This window comes from Phaethon aethereus, assembly GCF_964289735.1.
Source record: "Phaethon aethereus genome assembly, chromosome: 7".
Classification (NCBI taxonomy): domain Eukaryota; kingdom Metazoa; phylum Chordata; class Aves; order Phaethontiformes; family Phaethontidae; genus Phaethon; species Phaethon aethereus.
In genome coordinates this window covers 26,416,351-26,442,106 of record NC_138583.1, presented here as the reverse complement: position 1 = coordinate 26,442,106, position 25,756 = coordinate 26,416,351, and the positions used below count along the sequence as shown (strand labels likewise).

General features: G+C 40.6%; 1 protein-coding gene across 5 annotated transcripts in view; it reads left to right on the top strand.

Annotated features, from left to right (window-relative positions):
• Window positions 1-25,756, top strand: part of BTRC (beta-transducin repeat containing E3 ubiquitin protein ligase) — a gene marked incomplete at its 5' end in the record, with an annotated part of 119,434 nt that overhangs the window by 36,494 nt on the left and 57,184 nt on the right. For 4 of the 5 annotated variants that reach the window (XM_082002100.1, XM_082002098.1, XM_082002097.1 and 1 more), the window contains one exon: window positions 14,618-14,695. The exons of the other annotated variant lie outside the window; for it this stretch is intronic. In XM_082002100.1, the coding sequence (XP_081858226.1) occupies window positions 14,618-14,695 (78 nt within the window). The remainder of the gene's footprint in view (window positions 1-14,617; window positions 14,696-25,756) is intronic. 5 annotated transcript variants of the gene reach the window in all.

Here is a 25,756-nt window from a genome sequence, read left to right as displayed (position 1 = left end):
TAAATAACACTTTAAAATAATTACTTTTAAATAACATTTTAGTGACTTTTCCCATGCTCTTCCAATGTCTGACCTCAGTCTTTCTTGCTTTATGTGAAGAAAGGTGGCGTTAGGTGTAGCCCGCTGCAGTCCCTCCCAGCAATTATAAACGTTTCTGTGGGCTTAGCACCAGCGTAGCCCGCCGTAAATCACTTGGCTCGGTTGTCATTTTGAATTTGATGGCTCCATGGGCAATGCTTCAGAAGGAGCCAGTTGCACAAGATCAGGTTTACCCGTTTCTGCAGAACTGGCAAAGAGCTAATACCCCATTAAGTCACAATTTTAACTTAAAAATTAAAATATGGAATTTTACCCCAAATCTGGGAGAAGCCATGAAGTACTTTATCATCCAGCATTTAAGCCAGTATTAGTCAGAATTCAGTGACTCTTGGGAAATAGAACATGCGGAGGTACTTCTCAACAACTTTAAAGGCACGCATGTATAGGGAGAAAAAAAATGAAATATTTCTTCTTTGAAATCAGGTATTTCTGTGACCACATACAAATTTCAGGGGGACAAACCCAAACAGTCAGAGCAGAAACGCACTTCCTAATCTTAAAATTTATAGCTTGAAGAGATACTTACTTTGCTACACTGTGGCAAGTGGGTTTCTTTTTATTTCTTCTGCTTCCTGTTGGCCACTACTGACATGGTGCATAAAAATAATCAGATATTCTCTTCCCTGTATTCTGACTCAATTTTCCATAAAATTTCAGCCATTTCTGCTGAGCTTTCTGTGTGTTTGGTAGATCATTCCTATGAACCATATCGGAGATAAGATGGTATTTATTTTGCTTCAATGGTTGTTCCTTAGATTTTGTTACTTTTTAGATAGATGAAAATAATTTACTAGAGTGCTCTGCAAACTAAGTAAAATTAAACTATGCTTGTCAAAATATATAAACAGTACTCTGTGATGTGCATGATTCTTTTTTTTTATTATGTTTGTGTACTTGCCCTGTGTCTGGTGATGTTAAACAGGGCTTCTAATTACCACCGAGAATTAGCAAAATGCTGCTATACACAGAACTTGGGAATTTTCAGTTTCATTGAAATTTGTTTAACAACCTGCTGCTCCCCAAAATGGAAAGCAGATTTTTTTTTTTTAAATGTATGAAACAGTTTTGTATTGCTTCTAGAAGGGAATTCCCAAATTTATCCATTAAATTGCTTTTGATTTTATTTGCATTTGTAGTTGTTTCTGTTTAGCATTTTTATTTTTAATAGGTATATATACATATATAAGTGTAAAAAATAAATAAAATCAGGTTGTCAGCCTTCTTGGCTCACTTTTCAAGTAGTCAGGTAGACTGCTTCTAGTAGCCAGTGCTAATGAAATATCCAAGTAACTCATTGGTCATGCCCAAATGTTTATTTGTGGTTCATGTTTAGTTCTTAAATGATTGCCAATATGATTTGGTACCATTATGGAATTTTCTAAACTGTGTCTGTATGTAGTAAGATCAACCATCCACCTTGTGCCTACCTTCTACAAAAAGCCTTGTGATTTGTTCTCTCAAAATACAACCATGTATGTAGCAAACAAAGGAAGCAACTCTTCATTCAGCCAATAAAGCTGCATATGTTTTTACTCTTTCAGGAATATGCCTTCCTCTTCTATCGCACCTTCAGAGTAATAAACTGTGCAGCAACCCTTTGATGTAGGTAATAACATTTGACCTTGCAAGAGACTATGTTCCCTTGTTGAAATGAAGACAACTACCATGTTGATGTTTTGGGTTGTTCTTCATATAAAAATAAAAAAAATTGGTGTGTAGCATAAGACACTTGCATACGGTGCCTTCTTTTGGTAGAAGTCAGAAGTGAAGGTGGTCGTGTTGGGGGGATTGGGGCTGTCACCTTTAAAATAATGTGGGAGTGAGTTTGGTGCTGCCTTAAGAAGCTGTAAGTGGGAAGGAATCTATTCCATCCAATGTATAAAGTGCTTTTAAAAACAATCTATTTCTAGAACCTAAATTGTCCTGGGACCAGCTCTTGGTATAAAAATTCATAGAAACCTGTTTTTCCGAGTGTGGTAACTTCTTGCCATAGTGCTGTAGTGTTAGAATTCACATTGGCCAGGTTGTTCTGTAAATTAAACAGTGACAGCTTCCCTCGGGGGAACAGCCAATGTATTTATGATGATGTGCTGATTACACAAAATACACTGCAAGCAGAAAACAGCTGCAGAGAACAAACCTCTTAAAAGAATACAATTACAAATAGCACCCTCAGTATTTCTAGTGGTGAGAGTAAAATACAGCATGCTAATGCAGGCTTCTAGTTTGCTTCCGAAGAAGAAAAAGAGATGTACAAAGAAGAGGGTGAAGTATGGTTGGATGCACACACAGTGCCAATATGGAGTGGCATATAGTCCCTTTCTGAAGGTGAAGGGCAAGAACATACCTCAGGCCTGCTTTTTAGCTGTCCTTGTTTCTTAAAATTTCTCTGACTGCAACTCCCAACAGCACTGGCCAGTGGGGCATTGGGGCTCTCTGGCTTTTTGGAGTTTTGACCACTGTGGTTCATACCCTACAAGATTGAGATGTGAGGAGATGACTAAAGTAGTTTGTGCTACCAGTCTGACCATTATCAACCAGATTGTAGGAGATGTTATGGGGGGTGGGGGAAGTCCATGATTTAAAGCTGATCTTTCTTTGGCTGCTAATTATTTGCTTTAAGGGAACTTTTAGAAATAAATTTTAGTTGTTTTTTCCTAGGCTGCAGTGTTTCATTTTTAAAAAGTCCCTGGCTTGTATGTGTACAGGCCAGTTTAGGATCCAGTTTAGGGTATGACAATAAAAATTTAAACAAAATGTTACTGGGAAGATAGTGGAGCTGGGACTGTGCTCACAGACTCAGGACATGAACAGACCTTGGAAGAGACAGAGGTCCTTTGAACCTTTCTTCACCTGGAAACAAAAAATAAGTAACTGGAATTGCTTTGTGTACTGTGGCTGTATGCAAGAGAGAAGTTGCAGTAAGGGCTGCTGTGGTGAGATTTTGTGCGAGGGCCTGTCAAAATCAGAAGAATGTGGCAGTGGCAGCTCCCAGAGCTGCTAATGGCTCGCTTTGAAGGGCTGCAAAAAACCCCAAAAAATCTCCAAAACTCCAAAGCACAATCTTTTTATGTTTGAGATGAGCTGTCACACGTTAATCATTAAAATACAACATTTCACTTACAGCTATGTTATGTATGTGTGTGGGAGAGTTCAAGTACTGAGAGTGTCTTTTCTATCCACTTTTTGAGAGTCATTGATAGATAAGTATAATACCTTTTAAAAGTCTGGGATTTCTTGTGTTTGTGTCTTTGTTATGTTCCAAGACCAGTATCAATAAAACATTTCAGATACTGGGCAAGAAATCATGTGTTTAAAATGAAGAAATGTTGCCCTTTCAACATACAGATCTGATTTTAAAGCAGATGACATAACAACATTGGCACTCTAATTTGGAAGGACTTTAATTCACTCACTTAAAAAGAAGAATCAGGCTTTCCATCTATGGATTGCTGGCATGTACTAATAGACTGTTATTCATCTGTCTGTATTTTCTTTAAATCGTTGTTCAGCCTCCCTGTGTTGTCCTGCTCTGCTGACATGTATCCCATGTGGCAAGAGGGAGTTTTGTATAATCACCCTGCTTTAATCAATAGAATAATTGATAAACCAGATAAGATTTAAACTGATTACCTCCCCGAGTAGAACTCCCTGAGGGCCTTGGACTCTCTTAATTTTGACATGTATGTTGTGTACCCCGTGGATGAAGTGCAGTTTGAATTATCTGTTTTTATTTGCTTAATGACGGGGAGGGTGTTAAAGTCAAATGTTTAATTAACCCAGCAATGGGCTGCGCTGTCACTTACACACACATCCAGCTGATTGAGATATCTCACCGAGAATACTGAATAGGAATGATAATGTGGCACTGAGACGGAAGATTGCTTTTTCAATCCATTTGCTGGGTCACTGCTTTGAATGTCTTATTGGATGAAAGGCATTCAGCCTGGAAAAAAAAATTCAGCATTTAAGTACATTTTGTTTTCCTGGCCCCTCTCCACCAAGAAGTTAACTAAAACAGATATGTTGTAGGTTTAATAAGCCATTCATGTTGCAGCAAAAAGCTGCGTATAGTGGATCTCTATAGGCAGTGATCTAGAGCTGTATAATTTCCTGTAGGAACAAAATGTTTGCTAGCCCCAAGGTATCTGAAGGCGAGATACAATATACGCCTTTATCTTTCCTTCTCTGATTGCTTGACTATCCACCCCATTTGATGGTCTCCATAGCAGGTCCAACTCTTCTTCCTTACCCAGCAGAGTGAGATTTGCAGTAACATTTTGTAACTTGTCTCTCTGGTTTAAGAAAGTGGCGTTTTGGAGTTGGGATTATTTTGTAATTGTAGTAATAGTAAGCTTTTAAATTAAAGTGTTACAAGAGGGACTGCTGTGTTACCGTGTTCAAATTTGGTCTAGCCAAATCAGGAGGACCAAGGGGTTTGCGTCTTGGGCAGCAGCTGTTAAAAGGCCTCAATGCTTGCTAGCCAAATGTTACAATGTGCAGTGCCTAATCTGTAATTTTCCTATTCTTTTATTAGAAGATTATAAAGCTTTTTTGCTTGCTGTGATGGAAGGTTGGGACATGTTTATACTTGCACTTTTTTTATATCAGCAGAGAAGTTTTTCAGCAGCAGGGTATGGAAGTAAACACACCGTGTATTGGAAATTAACTAAATTTGTCCCATAGTCCAGTGGTAGATGATGCTTTCTGTAATGAATGTAGCTCTGGAAGTTGGAAAAAGCACCGAGGCCTGCCTGTATGGACAAATTACTACTGTGAGGCACGTCGGGGAGGTGGAGCTGTGTCACTTGCACTGCTCCATGTTGACTTTGTAGGTACTTTGAACCCCTTCTAGACTGAAAGCCGAGTTGCTTTGACTGCAGGGTCACCTGGCTCACATTGTCTGAGACAAAGATACGGGTGCCTCTACATGCTGTGGTGTAGACAATATGCTGTGAATTCACATCAATGTAACACTGCAGTGAGATCACTGAGTAGCCATTTATTTAAACAAGTGCAGTGCTTCAATTCAGTATTTTTGGGAGGAACTGGGCCTAAAAGGTTAACACAGTGTGAGAGACAGAATGTGGGATTTGTTCCCCCCATGCTGTCATTTTGACTTTGGGCAGACAGCTTAACTTCTGCTTCATACCTGTGTTTTGTATCTCCTTTTCCCCTCTCCTGCAATGAAAAATAGGAAGGAAAAAACAACAAGAAAAGCATAAAACAGTACAATGAGATGAGGACAGTGTGCTTGAATTAGATGTTTGAGAAAGCCATAGGCTCTAGGGAAAGGGTGTGATGAGAAGTGGAGGTCTTTTTGTCTACTTGACAGGACAGCTCAGAATAAGATGTTTTGGGGAAAAAAAATCAAAACAAGAAGTGTAGGCGATGGCCAAAGATGGGAAGGGAAGGAGTTTTATAGTGAGACCAGTGAGACAGCATTGGTCCTTTGAGGGAAGTAGTTATAAAAAGTTAGAAAATAATGCTTCAAGAAGGACATGAAATCTACAGCAAAACTCGACGATTTTACAGCAACCCATTTCTCAGAGCACTTGCAGCTCCTATGTAGATGAAGCTGTAATATTGTACAAAGAAAGTTAATCTGTATCTAGAGAATTTTAATAAATAAAAAGTTTTTAAAACCTCTCCCTGGATCCGTTGGCTCTTGCTAACTCTTGTTAGTGCTAAAAATATGTTTTTGACATCTTTTTTTGATGTTCGCTTATGTTCAGAGTCTGTAAAAGGTAACTTTGTGCTTCCAGACCCCCTACCCCCCGGGGAAAAAATAAAAACCCCATCTTATTCCAGCATACAAAAGCACTGATAAAAGCTATGAATTGTGGGAGGGAAGAATTCTGTGAGCTGAGAATGACAGTATATAATTTCAAACTTTAGTACTTTAACACTCTGGAATGAGTGTTGAAAATGAATTTTTGTGAAAGGAATATAGCAAAATGAAAGCAACAAAGAAGCGAGAGCCAAGCCCCGATCGATTCTGTTCCTTAAAATGTTTGTTGCATGCGAAATCCCTCTTCCTGAAGTATGTGTGGCACAATTCTGCAGCCTGCTGGAGAAATTAACCTCAGCTGAAAATGTTTAAAGAAGAATTTGAGCAAGAATTTAAAAGATTGGAGAAATCTGTATAGTTGTTCTAAAGAATAGAAAGGAACTAATACTGTTTTGTTCAGTGTGGGGAGCAGATAAGCAGGATAAGCTGTTTATAAGAAACAAACCAAAGCACAGTGATAACAAGATTCAGAACAAGTCCTGACACCAGTCTTACATAAGTGGCCTGGTTGGATATTTGGAAGTATACCCATATTACGTGTATCATAAGGTTAATTGGATGTTTTCATCCATGCGTCTTGGGAACATGTTCTTTCTGTTCCTTAAAAAGATGTAGATAGCTTTGAACTACTATAAAATCTTGGGAGTACAAGATGTATGCTATAAAATAATGCACAGAAATGCAAGCTATAGAAGCATATGTATACCTGTGAAGGTGCTGATTAATTTGTGCTATTTAGGAAAAGAAAGTCTGAAACAGACCTGGCTGTGAAAAAATTCAAATAATAAAATTCAACTAGAGGTCCTTGAGGCTTCTTAAGCTCTAACCTTGTTGTGAAGAATGGGGAAGTCGAACTGCCTAATGCAGATGTCTGTGAGTTACAAAAATAACCAGATGTCCTGATTAGCAGAAGCAAATGTTCTTCCCTTAATCCACGTGAAATTATATTCAAAGGCTCTCTGGATGTAATGCTTGTGTAAATAAGGCACCAACAAACATTGGAATAGAAAGGGCCATTGGCCAACTAGCTTGCAAGGCTTGAAAGCTTGAATATTAAAAACAAATTTACCACTGCTGACTCTCTTAAATTCACAGAACAGAAATGTTAAGCAGGGCTGCTTCCCAGGGAAGGGCTGTTCTCATTAGCCATATTTTCTCCCTTCCTCCCTCTCTCCCTCTGTCTCCCCCTCTCTCCCTCTCACTCACTCTCATTTGAGAAATGTGTATGAAGTGGAGCTAGCTTTTTAAAATTTCCCTAAATGGCTTGTTCCCAGCACCTGGATTTCAGTTTATTTTTTAACTACAACTAGATTTGTGCTCTTCAAAATATGTGTGTTCATCAGATCTTTGATATTTGTGCTGGCTTTTGGTATTTTAACATTAAACTGAATTTACTGTTGTTCTCCTAATGCTAAGACTCCCCACACCCATAACATACCTTTTATAACCAATCAATAAATAATAAGTTAAATAACTTGATAAGAAACTCTTCTTGATGTCATGAAGTTCCATTGTCAAGTCTCACTGCTTTGAAAATATATATTTTTCTAATTATTGATTTGAATGAAAAATAAGGTAAATTAAAAAAAAAAACAAAAAAAAAAAAAGGATCCATTCTACAGGTGTGAAAACCAGAATCTTGTCCTGGTTTTTGAACTGCAAAAAAGGTTGTTGAAACTTTTATTGCCGGCAGCACTAACATAGATTCAGACCAAACTGACTTGTGTGAACATGTGTGTTTGTGTCTGGTTGGAAGGACAGTGTTGTACTTTTCCATTTTCACTGCTGTCAGAGCTTCAATTTTAAGAATTTAGCTTACAGAAGGTACCTGAGCTGCTCGGGCATGAATTTGAACTTCATTTCTTTAGGCACCACACAAACATTCAGGGTGGGGATGGGGAAGTCCCTGTCATGGGGAGTTTATAAGTGTACTGGAGGAAAAAAAGGCAGGATTCTGTGCAGCTAACAGGATAATAGATACATAATCACCATACGCATGTGCATACCAGTCTGCAAAGCAGGCACTGAACTGGAAGGCCAGTTTAGCTTATTCCCTTTCCTTTTCCCATATTGGTCACTGCAAGGCAGGCTGCATTTTCTCTGCCCTCTCCTCCTGTCATTCTAATGCTTAGCCATAAACCCCTTACAAAAGTACCATTTAACTTTAAACTTGTAAGAGCTGGGAAGCTTGTCTGTGCGTTCATTCTGGGCTGAAGTCACCCCCTTGTGCCTACACATTGCAATTTATGGTGTTCTCTAAAAGGATCTAATCTCGGTGAATGTTCAGAGCTGCAAATGCCAAGGAGGAACAGGGTCTGATACTTATCTCTGCATTTTCATTGCTGTGGATCTCCCTGTGTGTTACAGCTGTCATTTTTGTTTTATCTACTGAACAGGCAGAGAATTGCCTTCAGACTTGCAGCTTTTCATACTTGTTTTTCTCAAAGAACGTTACCAATGTTAAGGACCGCTCTTATATATTGTAGTGACTAGCCAAATAAGCGTGAATTTGCATGTTTTGGGCCTCATGATAGGAGAAAAAGGAGCAGCTATCCTTAAATGTTTTTTTGTGGATGTTAGACCCTTTTTTTTAAAAAAAAAACCCCAGTAATACTGCTTTCAGGCTGACATTGGCTATGCCAGGATTCATCCTAGCACTGTTTGAAATGGCTGAGATATTTATAAACTGACAGACAGCATTTATAAAATCAGGATGCTGACGGTCCCTTAACGATAACAATGGGCTTGGACTCATCTATCACTTACAAAGGTTATTGGAAAGGGAACGTAAGGCTTATATGTGCCTCTAGTCTTAGACTGGCACTTATTTCCACATATCTCTCTTTCTCTTTCTCTTTCCTCCTCCATTCCCCTCCCCTTTTCAGTCCGCTCTGGCTGACATGAGCATCAGGCAATTGCAGCTAATTTCTCCATACATTTACCCAATGATTCCTTGTCCTGTTTTCTGCAAGAAATTGATGCAAACTAGACAAGTGACTTCGTAGCATCTTGGGGCAACACCCCCCACCCCAACAAGAGAAACATCCTGATTGCTGGCAGGCTGCTGGCTTGAACTGGGAAAGAAGAACAGTGTGCATTGACTGACAGACTTAACCTGGGGCTGGGTGGGGGTTAGACAGCCCTTCTGCTTCCTTTTCCTTTCATATAGCACCAGTCTGCAGGCAGAATGCTGATGTGCCTACTTTATTCAGTGGCTCCCTCTTGGCTGAGACAGTACCCCTCTGTCCTTGGTGAGGAGGACCAAGTGCAGCACGGGGACACTTCAAGAAACATGAAAGAAGTTGTCAGTTACTTTCAAGCTCTGATAAAATGCGGTGTTCACTCAATGGACCTAGGAGCTTGAGGGTCAGGTCGTAGCAACAGTTTGCGCTGGAAAAGGGGGAATGCACTATTTCACTGGTGTGTGCTAAAGTATCTATTTTAACGTGGCAACAGAAATACCCAGACAACTAGGTCTGGCATCCAGTTTGCCCTTGAAACATTTACTCTACTGTAACTGTTTGGACACTGTGTTCCCACTGTATTATTTGCTTAGAGACCTGAAATACCCAAGTAGATTTCCTACATGCGGTTGGATCTGCTGATACCACTAAAAACACACCCTGCCCCAGCTTCTGTTCGAACTGATGTATACGCACGCAATGGCTAGAGCGAGACTTGATTGGCTTGAGGGGATCTATTTATCAGGGAACTCGATTAAAATACAGACTGCACATGACATCAAATTTGTAATCATTTTTCTACAGCAAGCAAGCATTTTCTGTATTGGATGCAGGTGTTTAAAGCAATAGTGTGTTTTAAGGGCCAGTGCAGCACAAATTCTGGCCTTTGGGATAATGACAAGTGTTTTGCCTGCATAAACAATATATTATTTTTTTTTTTCCCCCTGAGGTCCGCACACACCTAGTTTCCCTCAAACTCATCATCTCTGTCAGGTTAATCAATAGGCACCGTATGGCAGAGGGTCAGTAATCAGTGTCATCGTGCCTTTAAATCGTGTTGAAAATTTGCTTAAAGCCTGGGCCAATTAACATCGAGATGATGAATGGATGGGTAGATGGGAAGAGCCTGGCGCTCAGGGGCTTTGTGAGAAGGAGATGCTCAGCTGTTGAGCAGCAGACACCAGCGAATAAAATCAGCCATTCATGTGAGCTCAGTCCACCCACTCTTAATGATAATGTCAATCTAGCAAAATATATACACATTGGAGTTGTCATGAGTTCATAAATCAAAGGAGTTTGTCAAAGGCATTCAGATTAACGAGGCAGCAGCAATAACAAGTCAAATTTGCATAGAGAATTGCCCGAATCTCAGTAAATTATGATCCTGTTTTTCATTTGATTATTTGCTAATGTCTCAAGAGGGAGAATGATTATATTAGCATGCAAAATCTACTCCAGAAGTAGAAATCCGAGGTATAGCAGACCAGCACACGATGACAATTAATCAGTTTCTGCATACTAGCATAAATGCGCAAGGCCCAGAAATGAACTCCTTTTTTTATTATTATTTCTCCTTGCTACTGATCCAAATGGTTCAGCTTGACAGAGACTTTATATTGCTTTAACAGTGTTCTGAATTGTGCCTGCAGGCAAGACATAGTTATGCAGCTATAACCAACCTATCCATCTGCCAACCAGATTGGAATTCTCCTATCCAAGGCTTCCATTAACCCCCACTGACAGCTCCAAACAGGATTAAGAATTTGAAAGCATAAAAAATAGTTGTGCTCTTCGCATAGACACACGCTTCTCCCCCACCCCCACCTCCCCACACTTGGAAAAAGGCCGTGTCTGTACTTTTATCATTAGTGCAGGGCAGAACAGCACCAAAGAAAGCCTCCCCCAGTTGGCAGAGGTTTGATTTCCACCACGACGAGCGAGGCGGTACTAAAGGTAGCTCTGCCCAATTGGTAGTCCCTGGGAGTGCATTTCTCCGTCTATTATATCTTGTTCCCAGCAGTGTTTTCCTGGGCTGTGTACACAAAATACTGCATGTCATCTCCCGTCAAACGCTTCAGTCTAGGGATTTCGTATGCATTGTAGCATGTTGTGTTTAGTGGTGGAGGAGGCTTCATGGGGAGAGTTAAATAGTAATAATTTCGTAGTGGTCTTTAAGACAACCTGCCATGGAGTTATATTCTGTTAATTACAGGCTGAAGTTTTAAATGCAAATCAGGTTTAAAAGCATCTCATTACAGACAGTAGCCATTTTAGGAAAAATGAGCTATGGAGGGCAGAGATCCTTTACAGGAACCTCCTGCTAGAGACAAATCTTGAAGGTTACAGGAACTATGAGCTTGGGTTTCCTGGCTTCTCTTGCCAAGGGTTCCACTGTCATTGTGTGACCTTGGGCAAATAAAAAAAATATTTTACCTGTCTGTGGAAAGGGGAGGGGGACAGTATTTATCTCACTAAGATTGATCGATTTGTGTTTTGGAGACTTCAGCACTTCTCATCTTATCTTGCTTGTACTTGTCCAAAAAGAGAGACTGCTGCACACGAGCGCAAACACTTTTGGCCAGTCTGGCTGTATTCTGTGAAGGAAGGCTTGCCTGTGGGATTTAAAAATTTTCCTTGATAGAAGGGACTTTGTATGGCTTTTCAGCTTTCTGTTATGCACCAATTTTCTGCATTTCTTTCACCCTAACGAATTCTATCGTTCTACTACATATCAAGTATATTCGCTGCGGATCTTTAATATTCCCAGTGAGTACACCCAACTTACCGTCTGGATACCAAATGCTTCTTTCCAGGTCTGTGCCCGAGACGAGCATTTCAGTAACCACGAGAGGGTGCTCAGAGCGGTTCCTCCCTTTGTCTGCCTCTCCTGCAGCCGAGAGCATCACTGAAGTCCTGCTGAAGAAAACCTTATTCTGACCTCGCACATTCTTATCCCTCCTCCCACCTTGTTCAGGAAGGATAAATATATAGGTGTACCATTTCAGTTGACTATGTTATGCTCTTCCCATGGTCGTGGCTAAGTGTTGCCCTATCAAGTGAAATTCCTTTCTGCACAGCTACAGTTAGTCCTGAAATACGCAGTGTCATACCTGCACCTGGATTGATGGGTTTCCTATTCCTGAGAAATGAGCGGGATTTATAAACATCTGTGCTTTTTCTTAAGTGTAATGCTTTCCAGTCATTCTGTCTTCACCAAGCGTAACTTACTTGCCGACAAAAGTGCATGAGCAGCGCTCCTCTTTAATAGTCTGCTATCGGAGCTGCTGTGTTGGTGCTGTAGAATGGTGAGACGCCAAGCTGTGAACCACCATATGCACTTGGCAGTCTTTGTCTGGTCTTTGTCTGGTCTTTGTTCAGCCAACCTCTTAGCCTTGCCACCTATAAAGATAATGAATGCAAAATGGCCCTCTGCTTGCTTTTAAAATTAGATGCTCAGCTTAAACAAAAAGTAGATAACTTGGTGCTTTGCAGTAACTAGAAATTTCAAAATAAGGGCTGACAGTTCACCAGCAGCACTGATTTTCTTGCTTTTTGATGTTTTTTGAAGGAGGATCCTTAATGGCTTTGAAAGGTGAGCAGAATGCAAGATTTCACTGTAGTAGAAGGGTTATTTGGAAGAGGAAATCGTTTTGGCACTTATTGTAGGAGAGGAGGTGGCTGTTGAAAAAGCATCCAGAAATAGCAAACAACCTCCTCAACCCTCCAAGCAAAATGCATTTGCTGGAAACATATTGTAACTCACCTCAGATTCTTACGTTTCTTGGAATTGGTCTTTTTCTCCAAAGTGCAAAAATTAAAATCCTTAGTTGAATTAAGCACTTACTAAACTGTATTTCATGAGCAGAAAAGAGCGACTTTAATGTCTGACCTTCCTTTTTGGAGATATGTGATTCTAACTTGTATGTTTTTATGACTGCAGTCCTTTCTAAGCTGGATTTAATGTAATAACTTGGTCCTGGCTGAGACCTCACATGAAAACTTTTAAAAGCTGCCCTCTTGCAGCAATTTGTTAGGCCTGTTTAGGATTGATTTCCATTATAAAAGCCTGGTTACAGCATCCAGGATGTTGTGGTGCCTTGCGAGTTCTGTATCTTGTTTAAAAAAAAATATCCAAAATCACTAGTTGGTCTGCAAAGCCTTGCTTTGCACAGAATCCTCCCGACCCATTTATGACATCCCAAATGTTTGGGGGTTTTTTGTTGCGTTCTCCCTTCCCTCCCCATCTGCCGTTTCTCAGCAAACAGCTTCTACCCTTGCCCTGCCTCCCGGCTGGACCTTTTCTTCCCCTTCGCCAGCCCGGCGCACCTGAGCTGCCTGGACGGTGCCTGATCACGCAGCGCTGCGGTGGGCACAGGCGCGCTGCTCTTCTGATGGCTTCCCGCAGCCCGCATGCTTTCTGCTGGGCCTGCTCTGCCGCGCTGGCTCTTCACAGGGCCCAGCTCCTCCTTTGCCAACAGATGCCACTTCTGTCTCCCGAGGTGTTGGGCTGGAAGCTGGCTCTGCGAGAAGCTGGGCAGAGCCGTGCTCAGCGAAGGACAGGTTATTTTGGGGGATGAGGGGGGAGAGGTACAGAATGCAAACTTCTGCCTTAGTGTATGCGCTCCTGAGCTTGTCTGCAAGTAACTGGAAAACCACCCTTATCCTGGCAGAGCTCTCCCTAAGCAGTTTTCTGTATCTCTTTAAAACCTGTTTAGTTGCTTACTACTGAATGCATGGGAATGTGGCCTGAGGCTATGAATACTGCGGTGATCAAACGGATTTTAGATGTGCGTGTGGGATTCCCCCTAAGCTGGCTGTCATTGCTCTGTCAATGCTGTGGCTGAACCCGTGCAAAGGAATGCTGTCTTCCAGAGGAGCTGACTTTGGCAGCGAGGACAGGATTCTCCCCACATACCCAGCAGTTTTTAACCAAATGTTTGCTACAGACCGTGCATGTTCTGAGATAACTGTAGCCTGTCTTTACTCTAAAGCAAGTAATAATTGCTTTTAATCATGAGGTTAGCAAGACACAAGTCTCCTGGTGGTCTTTCTTACTCATACTGGAAAAGCCGTCTTATTTCTGCTTGCCTACCTTCTCTTGTGTTACTGATGCTCTTTTTTAGAAGGTGGTAGCTTAAGTTTTAGAGCATCAGTCTTTCTGGAAATTGTACATCTATGTAGAGTCAGGGGGTAGGAGTGAAAAATATAACCATAGTATCATATGCTACCTACACAATTTTTTCTTTAAGGATCTCTTGACAACATCTTTCACCAGAATTTAGCTCGATCATCATTTCTGTATGACTCTTGGCAGCCAAGCAGACTCAGTGCAATTAATAATTGTTAGTCAGATTAAAAGCATAGGGGCACAGAGAACAAGAGTTGCACCCATTAGCAACCTTTCATTTACAAGAAGTTTCCACTATTTTAAATAGTTATTCTGGGGTGTTAGAAGCACTGGTGTCACCATGCTGATCCAACCACCATTTCAGCTTTTCAAAGTGTCCGTTATTGGTAGTTTCAGAATAAATCCCCAAAGCACAGGCTGCTTCATAGATACCTGCACAGTGGTGCATTGTTGTGTTGAGGAGGAGAAATTCTTTCTCTGCCGTAACAAGCTGTTTGGCTTAAAAGTACAAGTTAGCCTCCGGTATATGTATGCGTAAAATACTACAGCCTGTGTAGTACAAATATGCTGTTTCTTTTCTCCTTGTAGAGTAATATTAGGGATAAGAACTGAATTAAAGCTTACTTTCTTTCACAGAATTCCTCTGAGAGAGAAGACTGTAATAATGATGAGCCCCCTAGGAAGATCATTCCTGAGAAGAATTCACTTAGACAGGTATGTGATCAGTCTCTTTAAAAATGCAATAAAACTTTCTAGCTATTTGAATCCTTAAATGCTTCTGGAAACTGAAGTCTGACTTGTGCTCATGGAAATCCTTTCTTTTCTCTTTTGAAGTCTGAACAAGTCACATTGTACCCAGGAAAATCAGACACAGAAATTTAGCTTTCAGGAGAGTTTGATGACTCACTCTAAAGAAATCTGGACTTCTGTATAGGGCAGTCAGCTGTGACTCTCTAGTTTTACCTTTCTCCATTTGGTGTTCGTCAAGAACTCTTCAGCCTTTTCTTCTGCAGTTGTTCCTGTCTTGTTTTGTAGTATATTTTACCTTGCTTCAGATCAAGAGTCTCCAAGTGTTCTACAACAATCAAGCTTTTCATTGCCCTTGAAGGTAAATTTTCTTGATGTCCAGGTTAATTACCTGAAAAATGACCTGTTCTTGTTTCTTTTACACTTGTACAAATTACTAACAGGTAGAAAGCAGACAGAGTGATCTGATAAAAACATAATCTCTTTGCCTTTTATATATAGTAAAGCAAATTTCTTACCAATTCAAAAGAATCACTTTTTTTAATCCCAACAAAGGGAGTCTGACTTGTGATTTTGGGGGGATTTGGGTTGGATTTAGTGATTTCAGATCCTTTTTCACCTTGCTCTTTCTCCCTGCTGCAACCTTCAGGCAGCAGAAGAAAAATACGTCCATGCCTCAGCTGCCCAAGGCTGCTGCCTGGTGCATCAGAGTAAAATCATTGATGAACGTGACTTAAGTGAATACCCCAGGCCACACATTGCCACAGCTGAGGAATTGGCACATTTCCTTCTCGTCTCAGCCACAGGAGCAGTAGTCTCGGGCAGAGGAATAGGATGGTAACACACTGCCCCACTGCTGCTATTTCCAAGAGAAATTGTGGGTCAGAACCATAGTAAAGGAAGAAATATCTTTTTGATACAATGTGCTTGTGGTCAGAGTTGTTGTTTTTGGGGGGATGGTTGGTTTGGGTTTCTGTTTTTGTTGGTGGTGGTTTTTTGTTGAGGTTTTTTCTTTTTTTTAATAATGTATTGTGTTAGGAGTGTTTGATTTTGTGGGAGTAGGTGTCATGTGAAGGACTACATGTGGATAAGACAGGTCTATCTAACAGACGTAGTCCACATAAGTCCTTTAGTAAAGAGGCAATACGCTAGGATAATGAGTGAGGTCCCAGATATTGCTGAGAAAGATTACCTTGTAGAATGGATTAAATATGTTATACCAAACTTAAAATGTTTCTGGCATTCAGAAGCAAACAATGAAAGCTAGAGGAAGAGAGCAATGCTGCTAGGTCCCTACTGTGTATCTCCAGAATAGCAAACAAGGTCCCCAGCACACCAGAAAACTGAGGGGTTTTTTTTCCATCTGAGACTTACCTTATTGATGGCAAGACTTAACGTTCAACAGGAAAAGATGTATGTCTCTTCTCCAAGATAAGGTTCATAATAAGAGATGTTAAGTCAAAAGGAACATGAGTTAATTGTTTTGTGTGCCTTCTCATCACACTGAGTCCTTCTTCCTGATTATTGGTTAAGGAGGACACAAATATTCATGAGCAATATTACACAGATCAAGAAAGTACGATTACTTGAGTTGGGTTTCCCTTGCGTTATATTTCAGTCTGCAGAAGTATTCTTAGTGTCCAGAGAGAGCTGTCTTTCCCACAGGCCGACAATTCATCATAAGCAAGGTGACTAGATATCAAGAATAAAAACCACTTGTACTGTCCAGATATTTCATATTGGAAATAATTCACATGGACATTGCTTACATCAAAGATGGTTAGCTGTGTTTCAGGATATTGTTGAGGTGTTGTATCAGTCTCCATCTTTGTGTCCCACCTTTACAGATGCAGGACAAAATCCTTGGGTCTTGTGATTGCTATCTGAGGCCTTTTGTGTTGAGAACAGTGTTTGTCGAGAAGTTCAAGATGTAGTCATAGTCTTAAAGCGAATGCCCTCTTGTCCAGATCACAGGAGGTGATTGACCACGATTTTGTGCCTATTGTAGAAGGAATTTTGGTTCTTCCTGTAGGCATAAATAAAGCTGAGCATTTTGGAAGCTCACATGACTCCTCTTCTCTATTAGTGATGGGCAAGAAGCAGTGGGGAATTTCCAACTCTAGTTGCAGAAATCAGATGCATATGCGGCCATGTGCCCATATACTCATAATCAATGACTAGCGTGATATTTATTGGAAAGATCTGCACCTCCTACAGGAAGCAATGCGGAGTGGCTACCCTGTGTTACATCTATCAATATTTTGTAAAACAAAAAAGATCTGACCTGCAAATGTTGTCAAAGCAGTAATACACAAAAAGTGCTTTCCACCTTAGCAGAAAAATGCTAACTTGGTAAATACTGAATGTATAGTTTCGTGTTTTCTGTCCCTCCCTTAAGACACCACTGTTAAAATTTCATTATTGAGGAACATGGACCTACATGCACAGAGAAATTGAATGTGTGTATGTGGGTAGAGGAGAAGTCTGTTTCCTTAAATGGTCTTTCCAGTGAAAATGTCCACATATTTAGTACTTTTTGATTAGTTTTAGAAAATTAATGAGATGTATCAGATCACTTCAGGGGAAGTATGATGTCTTGACATGTTCAGCTGCTGACAAGTTTAAGTAAAGGTGCATTACCTTTTCTTGCCCTGTTTGCGGTGCTGTGCAGCCTTAGCCATAAATGTTTTCTCGGGTGAGTTTGTGGAAGAGGCATACCAAAGGTGGAGGTAATAAGGAGGTGTAATGGTTACTTAGGCATCTGAAGTTGTAAGCAGGGACTGAAGACACCCATTGCTCAGTGCTATGGACCTCTTACTAGGAGAAATATCATTCTTCTGTTGATTAAAATGGTTTTTGGAGAAGGGTGTCTTCAGAAGTCTCAACAAGTGAAGCTGTGTCCTTAGCGTGCTGGAAGTGGAAGGCATAGCCACTCTTAGGTGCATGAGGGGCAGCAAGGCAGAAGTCATGGAGATTAGGACTGGGAAAGGAAACGGAAAAAGGCAATGAACTTGACACTGTTAGCTGGAACAGTGAAAAGATCTAAGCTATGACAGACTTGGAAGCAAGGATGCAAACGTTCAGTTGTTGAGTGCTTGATCTGACGAAATTAAATTTTGAAGGGGTAAACTGAAAATCATAGTATGAAAACAGACTTCGGAAAAAACAATGACAAGTGGCAAAAGTTTTTGGCAACTTTATTTAAGCTAACAAACGAATTTTCACACTGCAAAGTTATAAATTAATTTTAATAGGCTGATCCAGATGGTCCATTTGGAAAATGGATAGCTTGATCTGTTGAAAATTAAACTAAATTTATCTCTCTCATACTTCAAACTGAAGTAAGCGTGAGAAGAGTGCCCATTAAGTCCAGCTCATACAGATGGACCGGCAGGTCACACATGGGACTAATCTGATTCATTTTAAAAATAAATGCATGAGTTATTGAATCAGGTTCCTGTTTCAAGCCCTGCGTGTGAGCGTGTGTGTGTGTGTGCTGCCCTTTCAAAGGGACTCGCAAATGCTTCAGTGCCTTTTTAACCTGTGTGTTTCCATTTTAATTCAACTTCCTTGCCAAAAAACATAATTAGTTTTCAGTGCCTATCATTTAGTGTTAGACCCAAACACTAGATTGATTAGGTCAGACATTTGTTATTTTAAGGGCTACGTCTCCATTCTTCATTTATGAAGAACATGAGCTCAATAGTCTTGGGGAGAGAGCTGGCCTTTAGAAACTGGGAAGGGGAAGCTCTCTGGGGGCCCCTCCAGCCTTTTAGCTTCTGGGTGTTTTTAACAGAGCCATGAATGCAGATTTGTAAATTTATTGCTGTGCCATCTGGTTTTTTTGCAGGAACTGTATTATTGTTGGCTCGTATCTGTCTATTGTGGTGGTCACTCCCCAGGAGCTTGCCCTCATAGTCCTAAGGAAAGTGATGAATAGTGGGGGTCAGCATGAATAGGTCACAGGGCAGCTGTCCGGGGCTGCCCTGAACTTGATTACCCCGCTGGTTTTTAAAGATGACAGGCACAATGCAGGTTGTTTAAAATCCTCCCTTCCTTCTCTTTGGTGGAGCAATAATGAAGTGCCTTTTGCTGCTGTGGTTTGTCTGTGGGCGAAGGTGCCTTGTGGGGAAATGCTGGCAGCAGCAAGGCTGCCGCACCATACCTACTGCAAACCTCATGTTGGACTCTGCTGGCTTTCTGTAAGCTTCCAGATGGAAGGGGGGAAAAAAAATCCCTGTCTGTTACCCCGTTCAAACAGGCTGCTTAGCATTTTCAAGTATTTTCCCTCTTACCATTTTGGCACAGCATATTACCTCAATTCACTCTTATGGATTTGAGATCATTTTGTAAATTACATGTAGCACCTAAAACATGCTCTAGGCGCTATTTCAAAGTTAAAATAGGCACAGTCTGATCTTAGGAGCTTAAAGACAATACACAAGTAAACTGTAAGAAGCAGAAAGCAGTTAAAGAAGGTAGAGCAAAGGAAAGACAAAAAGCAGCAACTGCCAACCGTTTACTTGCAGCTGGTAGCCTCATCCCGCTGCTTAGGGCTGCTCTCCAGGCGTATTTCTCCTCCTCCAAAGTATTTCTGCCGTGCAAAGTTGAAGCCCTTTTTTCGACTGGTGGGGAAGGTTACACAGTGAGGAGGGAGTGAGGGTCCTTCAGCTCCCTCCTTCCTTTCCTCCCTCCCTCCGGGGAGGACGTTGCAGTTGAAATTTGGCTTCTGTTGGAGAGCTGGCCAAGGCAGGACGTACCTGGTCTATAAAATCATCCTGGTTGCCTCCTCTTTTATGTTATTAATCCTTAGTCTTACTTTTAAGATTGTTCTTTCTGTTTAATTTTTTTTTTATTGTCCGACAACAACAACAAAAAATCATTTCCATTCCTCTGTGACACTTAATGCATGTTAAAAAACTAGCCAAGGCGGGTTGTGCCGGAGTCTAAGTTACAATGGGAATGCTGCCTTGTGGCAGAAAGGCCACTGGGCTCTTTCAGCATTAGTGCTAATAGGAATCTGTCACCCCACCGCATTTCTGCATTCCTCTGTAATTGAGTAAATTGCAAGTGTTGTCTGCTCCCCACTGCCCTTTGTGTCCATGTCCACTTACCATCCGAAGAACGTGGGCAGTGATAAATAAAGCGCTGAACAGGGCTCTCAACTCTTTGAAAGCAGCGTGTTGCCAGCCCCCTAGTTATATTTCTTTAAGTGTTTATGTTTTTCTGTATTCTTTCCCTTGTGTGGCTGGAACCCTGGGGATCCAAAGCCATGAGAGAGGCCAAGAAGCTAACAAAGTAGCTGTCCCCTTGTTAGCTTGTTCCTTTCTTCTTTAAAAAACAAGATGAAAACCATCTGGCTCAGGGCATTACATTTTCCTCCCCCATGCACCTCTATAGATGAAGAGTTTCACCTGCAGTGAGGGTTTACATTGATTAGGGAGGGAGCAGTAATTCAAGCCTCCATCCACTTCAGTGGTACTTTGCAGTCTTTAAAGGTGCTGACCCATTGAGTTAAACTGTCAAGGGAGGATAAAAAAGGAGCTTCATCCCGGGAGGTAACAGCTGCCAGGTTTTCAACACCTTGCATGCTGCTGGAAAAATGTCACAAATCGTCAATGGAAAGAAAAATCACTTGGCTGCCATCTTCCCTTAATGACGCGCCTTATAAAATGAAAGATTTAAGGGTTTAAAAATCAGCAAGTAGCTGTCAGGGAACAAAAAATCCTGAGGGATTTTGAACAATGGGCCCAATAAGATGTATCCCAAAAGACTGCAAATAACACATCCAAGTTGGAATAACTGGATCTGACTGGGATGACCATAGTTATCTTTGCACAGTGGGACAGGGGGGAAGTGAAAGTGGCAGCACAGAAGCCTAACATTACCATGCCTGTATTTTTAAAAAAAAAAAAGGAGCGGGGGGAAGAAGTCTGATTCATAAGCCAGTGAACTGAGAGAAGACATACTGTATTTCTGCTCTTTTGAGGACAATTTGTTTTCAAGCAGCTACCAGATGGCTAAATACCACGACATTTCCTTTTTCTTTTTTTTTTTCTTCTTTTCTTTAACAAGAGATCTAGTTCTCCTTGCTCTTTGTTTTTGTTTGTTTTAATGCTTTTACCTCGCTGAACAACCCCGTGGTGTTTGGGCATTGTGGCATATTCCTTTTTTGTTTCCCCCCTTGTGCACTGATGGACGAGGAAAAAAAATCGTCAGCTTTAATGTAATTTCAGATAACAGGCAGATTGGAGTAAGGCCTTTTGTTTGTATTGTCTTGAGTTTTTTTGGTTTAGGGGCCTTTTTTTTTTCCTGTTTGTTTTAGGTAAGTCATTTTAATTGTACTGAGTAATTAGAAGGTACACACAGCCAAGGGAGCTTTGTTATGGTAATTGCTCAAGAAAACCCACTCCCCAACTACCATTGCCATGTGTTGAGACACGTCTTCCCTCTAGTGGCAATATTAAGGACTCTGGCTTTCACAGTCGGCAAGGTGTAATTGCAATATGACAAACTGTGCTTTAGGGAAAATTCTGTAAATGATCTAGTTTTTTGTTTGGCTAGTCTTTATTTTGTCTTACGACTTTCCGTGGGGACTACCCTTCCCAAGGCTGGGCTAGGGATAACAAAAATTTCGCCTTAAGAAAAAAAGCGTGACGAATCCTGGGTAATGTCTTACAGCTTGACTTAATTCTAGTCTTCTTTTTAATTACCTGTTTATAAAAACGTTTTTAAATTTGTAGAGATTACTTAATTCTTTCACAAGAAGCACCTCATTTGAAATAAATAAATAAATTGCATTTATTTTAAATAGTCCATGTGAAAGACCTTTAAAGGCTAATTAATGCAGGTCTCCTAAGACTCTAAGTAAGATGAAAGTTATCTTTCCAAATCTGCTGGAGTGATTTGTTTATATAACTTCCTACTTCTGCTGAATTCTTCTGAGTCTAATAACTTTTTTTCTAACCGTTTGGCAATTTGTGCTTAGCTACGAAAGCCCTTGTTCAAAAAGAACAGTTTAATAATCTTTTCCCTGAAAATGACTTGAAGGGAGGGTATGGGTTTTGTCTTTTTGCTGTGTTTTTATTAGTGTTATCTTTCTCTGATAAATCATGTAATTATTAACTGTTGGGGGGGGAAATCTTATTGAACTCCTGGGTTGCAGCTTCTATTAAAAAGTGGAGTTTTGTTCAGGGACTGGGGATTCTTGGAATAAATGGCCAAAGAAATGGATTTCAGTTGGCAGAGAAGTGTGCATACATACACACACAGAGTTCTGCCTGGGGTTCGAGACTTTGGGTTGGCATTCAGTGTTCATCCAGAGCTACATGGATACGAGTAGAAATGTTTATGTGTTTGTGTCAAAGAGCAGGATCATACTTTCTTTAAAAAGAAAAATGTAACCAAACACACTTACGGAATGAGATCAGATACAGCTCTATCTTTAGTGAACCATAGTCTAGCGTCGCAGTGGCATTTTAAGCCTTTGGCTGAGAGTGAATACTGCTTTGTGGTTCCCCTGCTTCTGACATGATTTGGTGCTGCCATATACTTGTAGGGTTGGGGTTTTTTTTCATTAGAGCTTGTTTTGCTATAGGGCTGCTTAACACTGTTCTCAAATGGCTTTTGCAAGGTTAAAGGAATGCAGCTTGGTAACAAGTTTGTGTCATTTTAAATATATACCTCACAGTAAATAAGGAGGAGCCTTGCAATCAATCCCTTTTAGTGTGTTATATGTTTCACCTGACAACTAAACCCTCTATTGATTAACCATTACTTTGTTAGATAATCTCGTGTCATTGAAGCCACGGTAAAAATTAAACTCTTTAAAATGTTTTACCCTAGCAGCAGTGCGAAAATTGAAAACTTGTTCAGAATTACAGCCAGCTTCCACAAAAAGGGTAGTTTTCAACAAACTGGTTTATGTTTGCATGCTTTATATGCAATATAAAAACATATTAAAGCACTCCAACGCAAAGCTATCTGCCTGTGGCATTGAACCAGGCTACCATTTCAGACTGGTTTTCCTTCGCAAAGAAACCTCTTTATCTTGATGAAAGGTGAGGAGAAACTTGAACAGTTTTGGTGTAAATTAGGTAAGATTCATAAAAGGGTCAAGCTTTAAAGGTGAGCTTGAGAAATCTGCTTTTCTGAGGCTTGGGTCTGGTTTTGATTTTCTTGGTTTTCTTCCCGGTTAGTCAATGTTCCCATAGGCATCAGAATGTAGGAAAAGAGGTGCTTGGATGTTGCAGTGTTATTACTTGATGATACGACATTCATTCTACTTTCAGTTAGGTCTATTCACTAGTAACTCTTAGCAAACGAACACAAATGTAACAATACCAGATTAAATCAAATCTCTATGTCCAGCAGTAATCTTGTGTCTCACAATAGCCAGTAACTGCTGCCTACAGAGGGCAGCCATATAGTACTACCTTCGCAATATATTCTCCCAGCTTCTTATGACTTGACTTCATGAGCCAGATGCAGCTTCTTGCAACATTGTCAGGAAGTTTCTATTGAGACCTATTAAGTTGAGTGACATTACCTCCTTTTTACCCTGGACTTTAAGGGAGAACTAGGCTTTTGTCTCCATTTTTGCTTGAAACCTTTTTAAACATATTGTAGAACACATACATGAATCTTCTTCATCCTTTTTGTTCATCCCACAAGGCTAATCATGCATTTTTCTGTGAGAATGTGAAAATAAGAACAGGAGAACTTTGTAACTTTGCAAACATAGTAATGGACATTGAACTGAAGATCACTGTATGTTTTATTATTGAATCTGCATCCTGATGGGTTGAATCCATTATACATACTCCTTTTAAGTTTCTTTTTTTTCCCCACTACTTCTATTGAGAAACTAAGTGCTGCTGAAGGACTAAATGGTTGTCAGGTAATTTGTCACTTACATAGATCTTTATGTAGTAAAATTCCTGTGTAAAAGTTGATTCTCACAGTAAAAGCATGTTCTTGTCTCCTTTCTGTGGCTGAAAAGGTTGCGAAGGAGGGATTTAAGTATCGTTGGCATGTTGTGAAAGGGCAGAGGGGTATTGAGAGCATGGGAATGCCCAGGTCAGTCAGACTCGGCATCTGCTCATCCAGTGCCGACTCCAGCACTGTCAGTGGAAGATGCTGTTGAATAAGAGCAAACGGGTCTGGTTGCTCTCTGTGCTCCGTTCCCCTCCTGCTCCTGCAGCATCTACCGCTGTTGCGCTAGGGATGTCTGGGGGATACCTCTGCCGAGTACTCTATGGACCTGCTGGCCATGAGTTTATTTAATCCCTTTTTCCACTTGCTAATGTTGTTTCCCTTCAGGGTCCTGGGGCAGCAAGCTCCAGAAGTTCACTGCCTGCTGTATGAAGTGTTTAATTTTGTCTGCTTATACTGTACTAGTTCCATCAAGTGTCACTAGTCCTGGTATTGTGGGATTTGATGAACAAGTTATGCTGGAAAATCAGTTGGTGCTGTTCACAGTAAGATGTACTGTGTGAATGAAAATAACAAAAATTAAGCAATACATTGGAATAATTATTTATATCTACATTCTGACATACACACCACTTCTGAATAGTGACATAGCAAGCTTCCTTCCTTCTCAGAAAGTTCTAGGATTTTCAGATTTGGCATTTAGTATTTCACATTGTGTATTTGGATTGTCTACTCTTTCCCATTTGTAAATGTGAGAGAAAGCCTGTTGTAAGCCCAGCTTTTAAAAAGCTGGCTTGCTACCAAGGTTTGTGCGTACCTGTTTTGGGAGGAAAAAGACTGACAAGATCTGAGTTCGGCTCACAGGCTTCCCTGTTGCTTTCAGTAAATGTTTTTGTGGCTGAGCTTTTCATCTGCAAAGTGGAGTTAGTAGCTATCTTTGAGTCAGGAGGCAGGACTCCTCATAAAATTTACAGTATGTAGCAGATAAGTTGTGCAGAAACACTGCTACTGTAATTTTAGGAATTAAATTGCAAATGAAAGGAATCATAGATTTATGATTAATGGGTTAAATTACATAAGTGTAAACAATGAACGAAGAATCTTATCAACTCTTTGTGGTTTTTCACCTTCAGAATCTGGTTGAATTTAACTAATGTGATGCTTATAAAATGAGGTTTTTATGGCATTGTCTGAACGTCAGTGCAAAGCAGATGGTGTCAACTTTCTGTCCACCACTTCGGCCACTGCATCTAAGCCAGGATTTATAAACGTTTATGCTATTCTGATCTTTTTTCTGAGGAGAAAGTGCTGTGCATACCAGAGTGATGGTTTTATGATGTTGGCAAATATTTGGAAAAGGCTAAGCTGGGTCCATCAGACTTCTGTTTGCTTGTGGCCTAATCCCAGTTTGAATCTGAACCTCCCCTGCTGAAAGATGCACTCTGTTCATCTGCACGGCACTTTGAAAGGATTTGTGTGTTTCAGTTTTTCAGTTTCTCCTTCTGGATCCAGAGTCAGAAATTACTAGCTGGCTGCTAGTCACAGCAGATATCGATGTTATAACTTGTAAGGAGATCTGCTGGAGCCAGGATATTCTGCATTCCTGTCTGTCACTGGTTCTTTTCTGATTGGAGAGCTCACTGAGAAATAAAACATGAACTGCTAAAGCGATGGAGAAGATAGGGCTTCTGTGCTCCTCTTTGTTTCTGTTTCATCATGCAGTTTAAAGGGGGTCTGTAAAGAAGTAAGGTGGAAAGGACTGTGATTTCCTGAATTTCTACAAGTGTCTGTGCTGTGCCAGACCAGTACAGATCCTCCTGAGCCAGTATACTGATTTTCCATGGTGGGCAGTAGGGAGTGTTTAACGAGGATTGTAAGAACTTAGGTGAATAATGTTATAAACTGATTGTGAACACTCAGTTCCCACCAGTTGGTGCTTAACAGTCCTCTTGAGCTGGAAACTGTTGGGAACGCTGGGATTGTGGATGTGTCTCCTATTGCTCAGCATAACCCCCCTTTTAATCGCTGCAGTCTTGCCTCTGGCGTCCTTTTCGATGTGTTCCTCTGCAGGTTTGTGTGTTGCTGCTGCCTTCA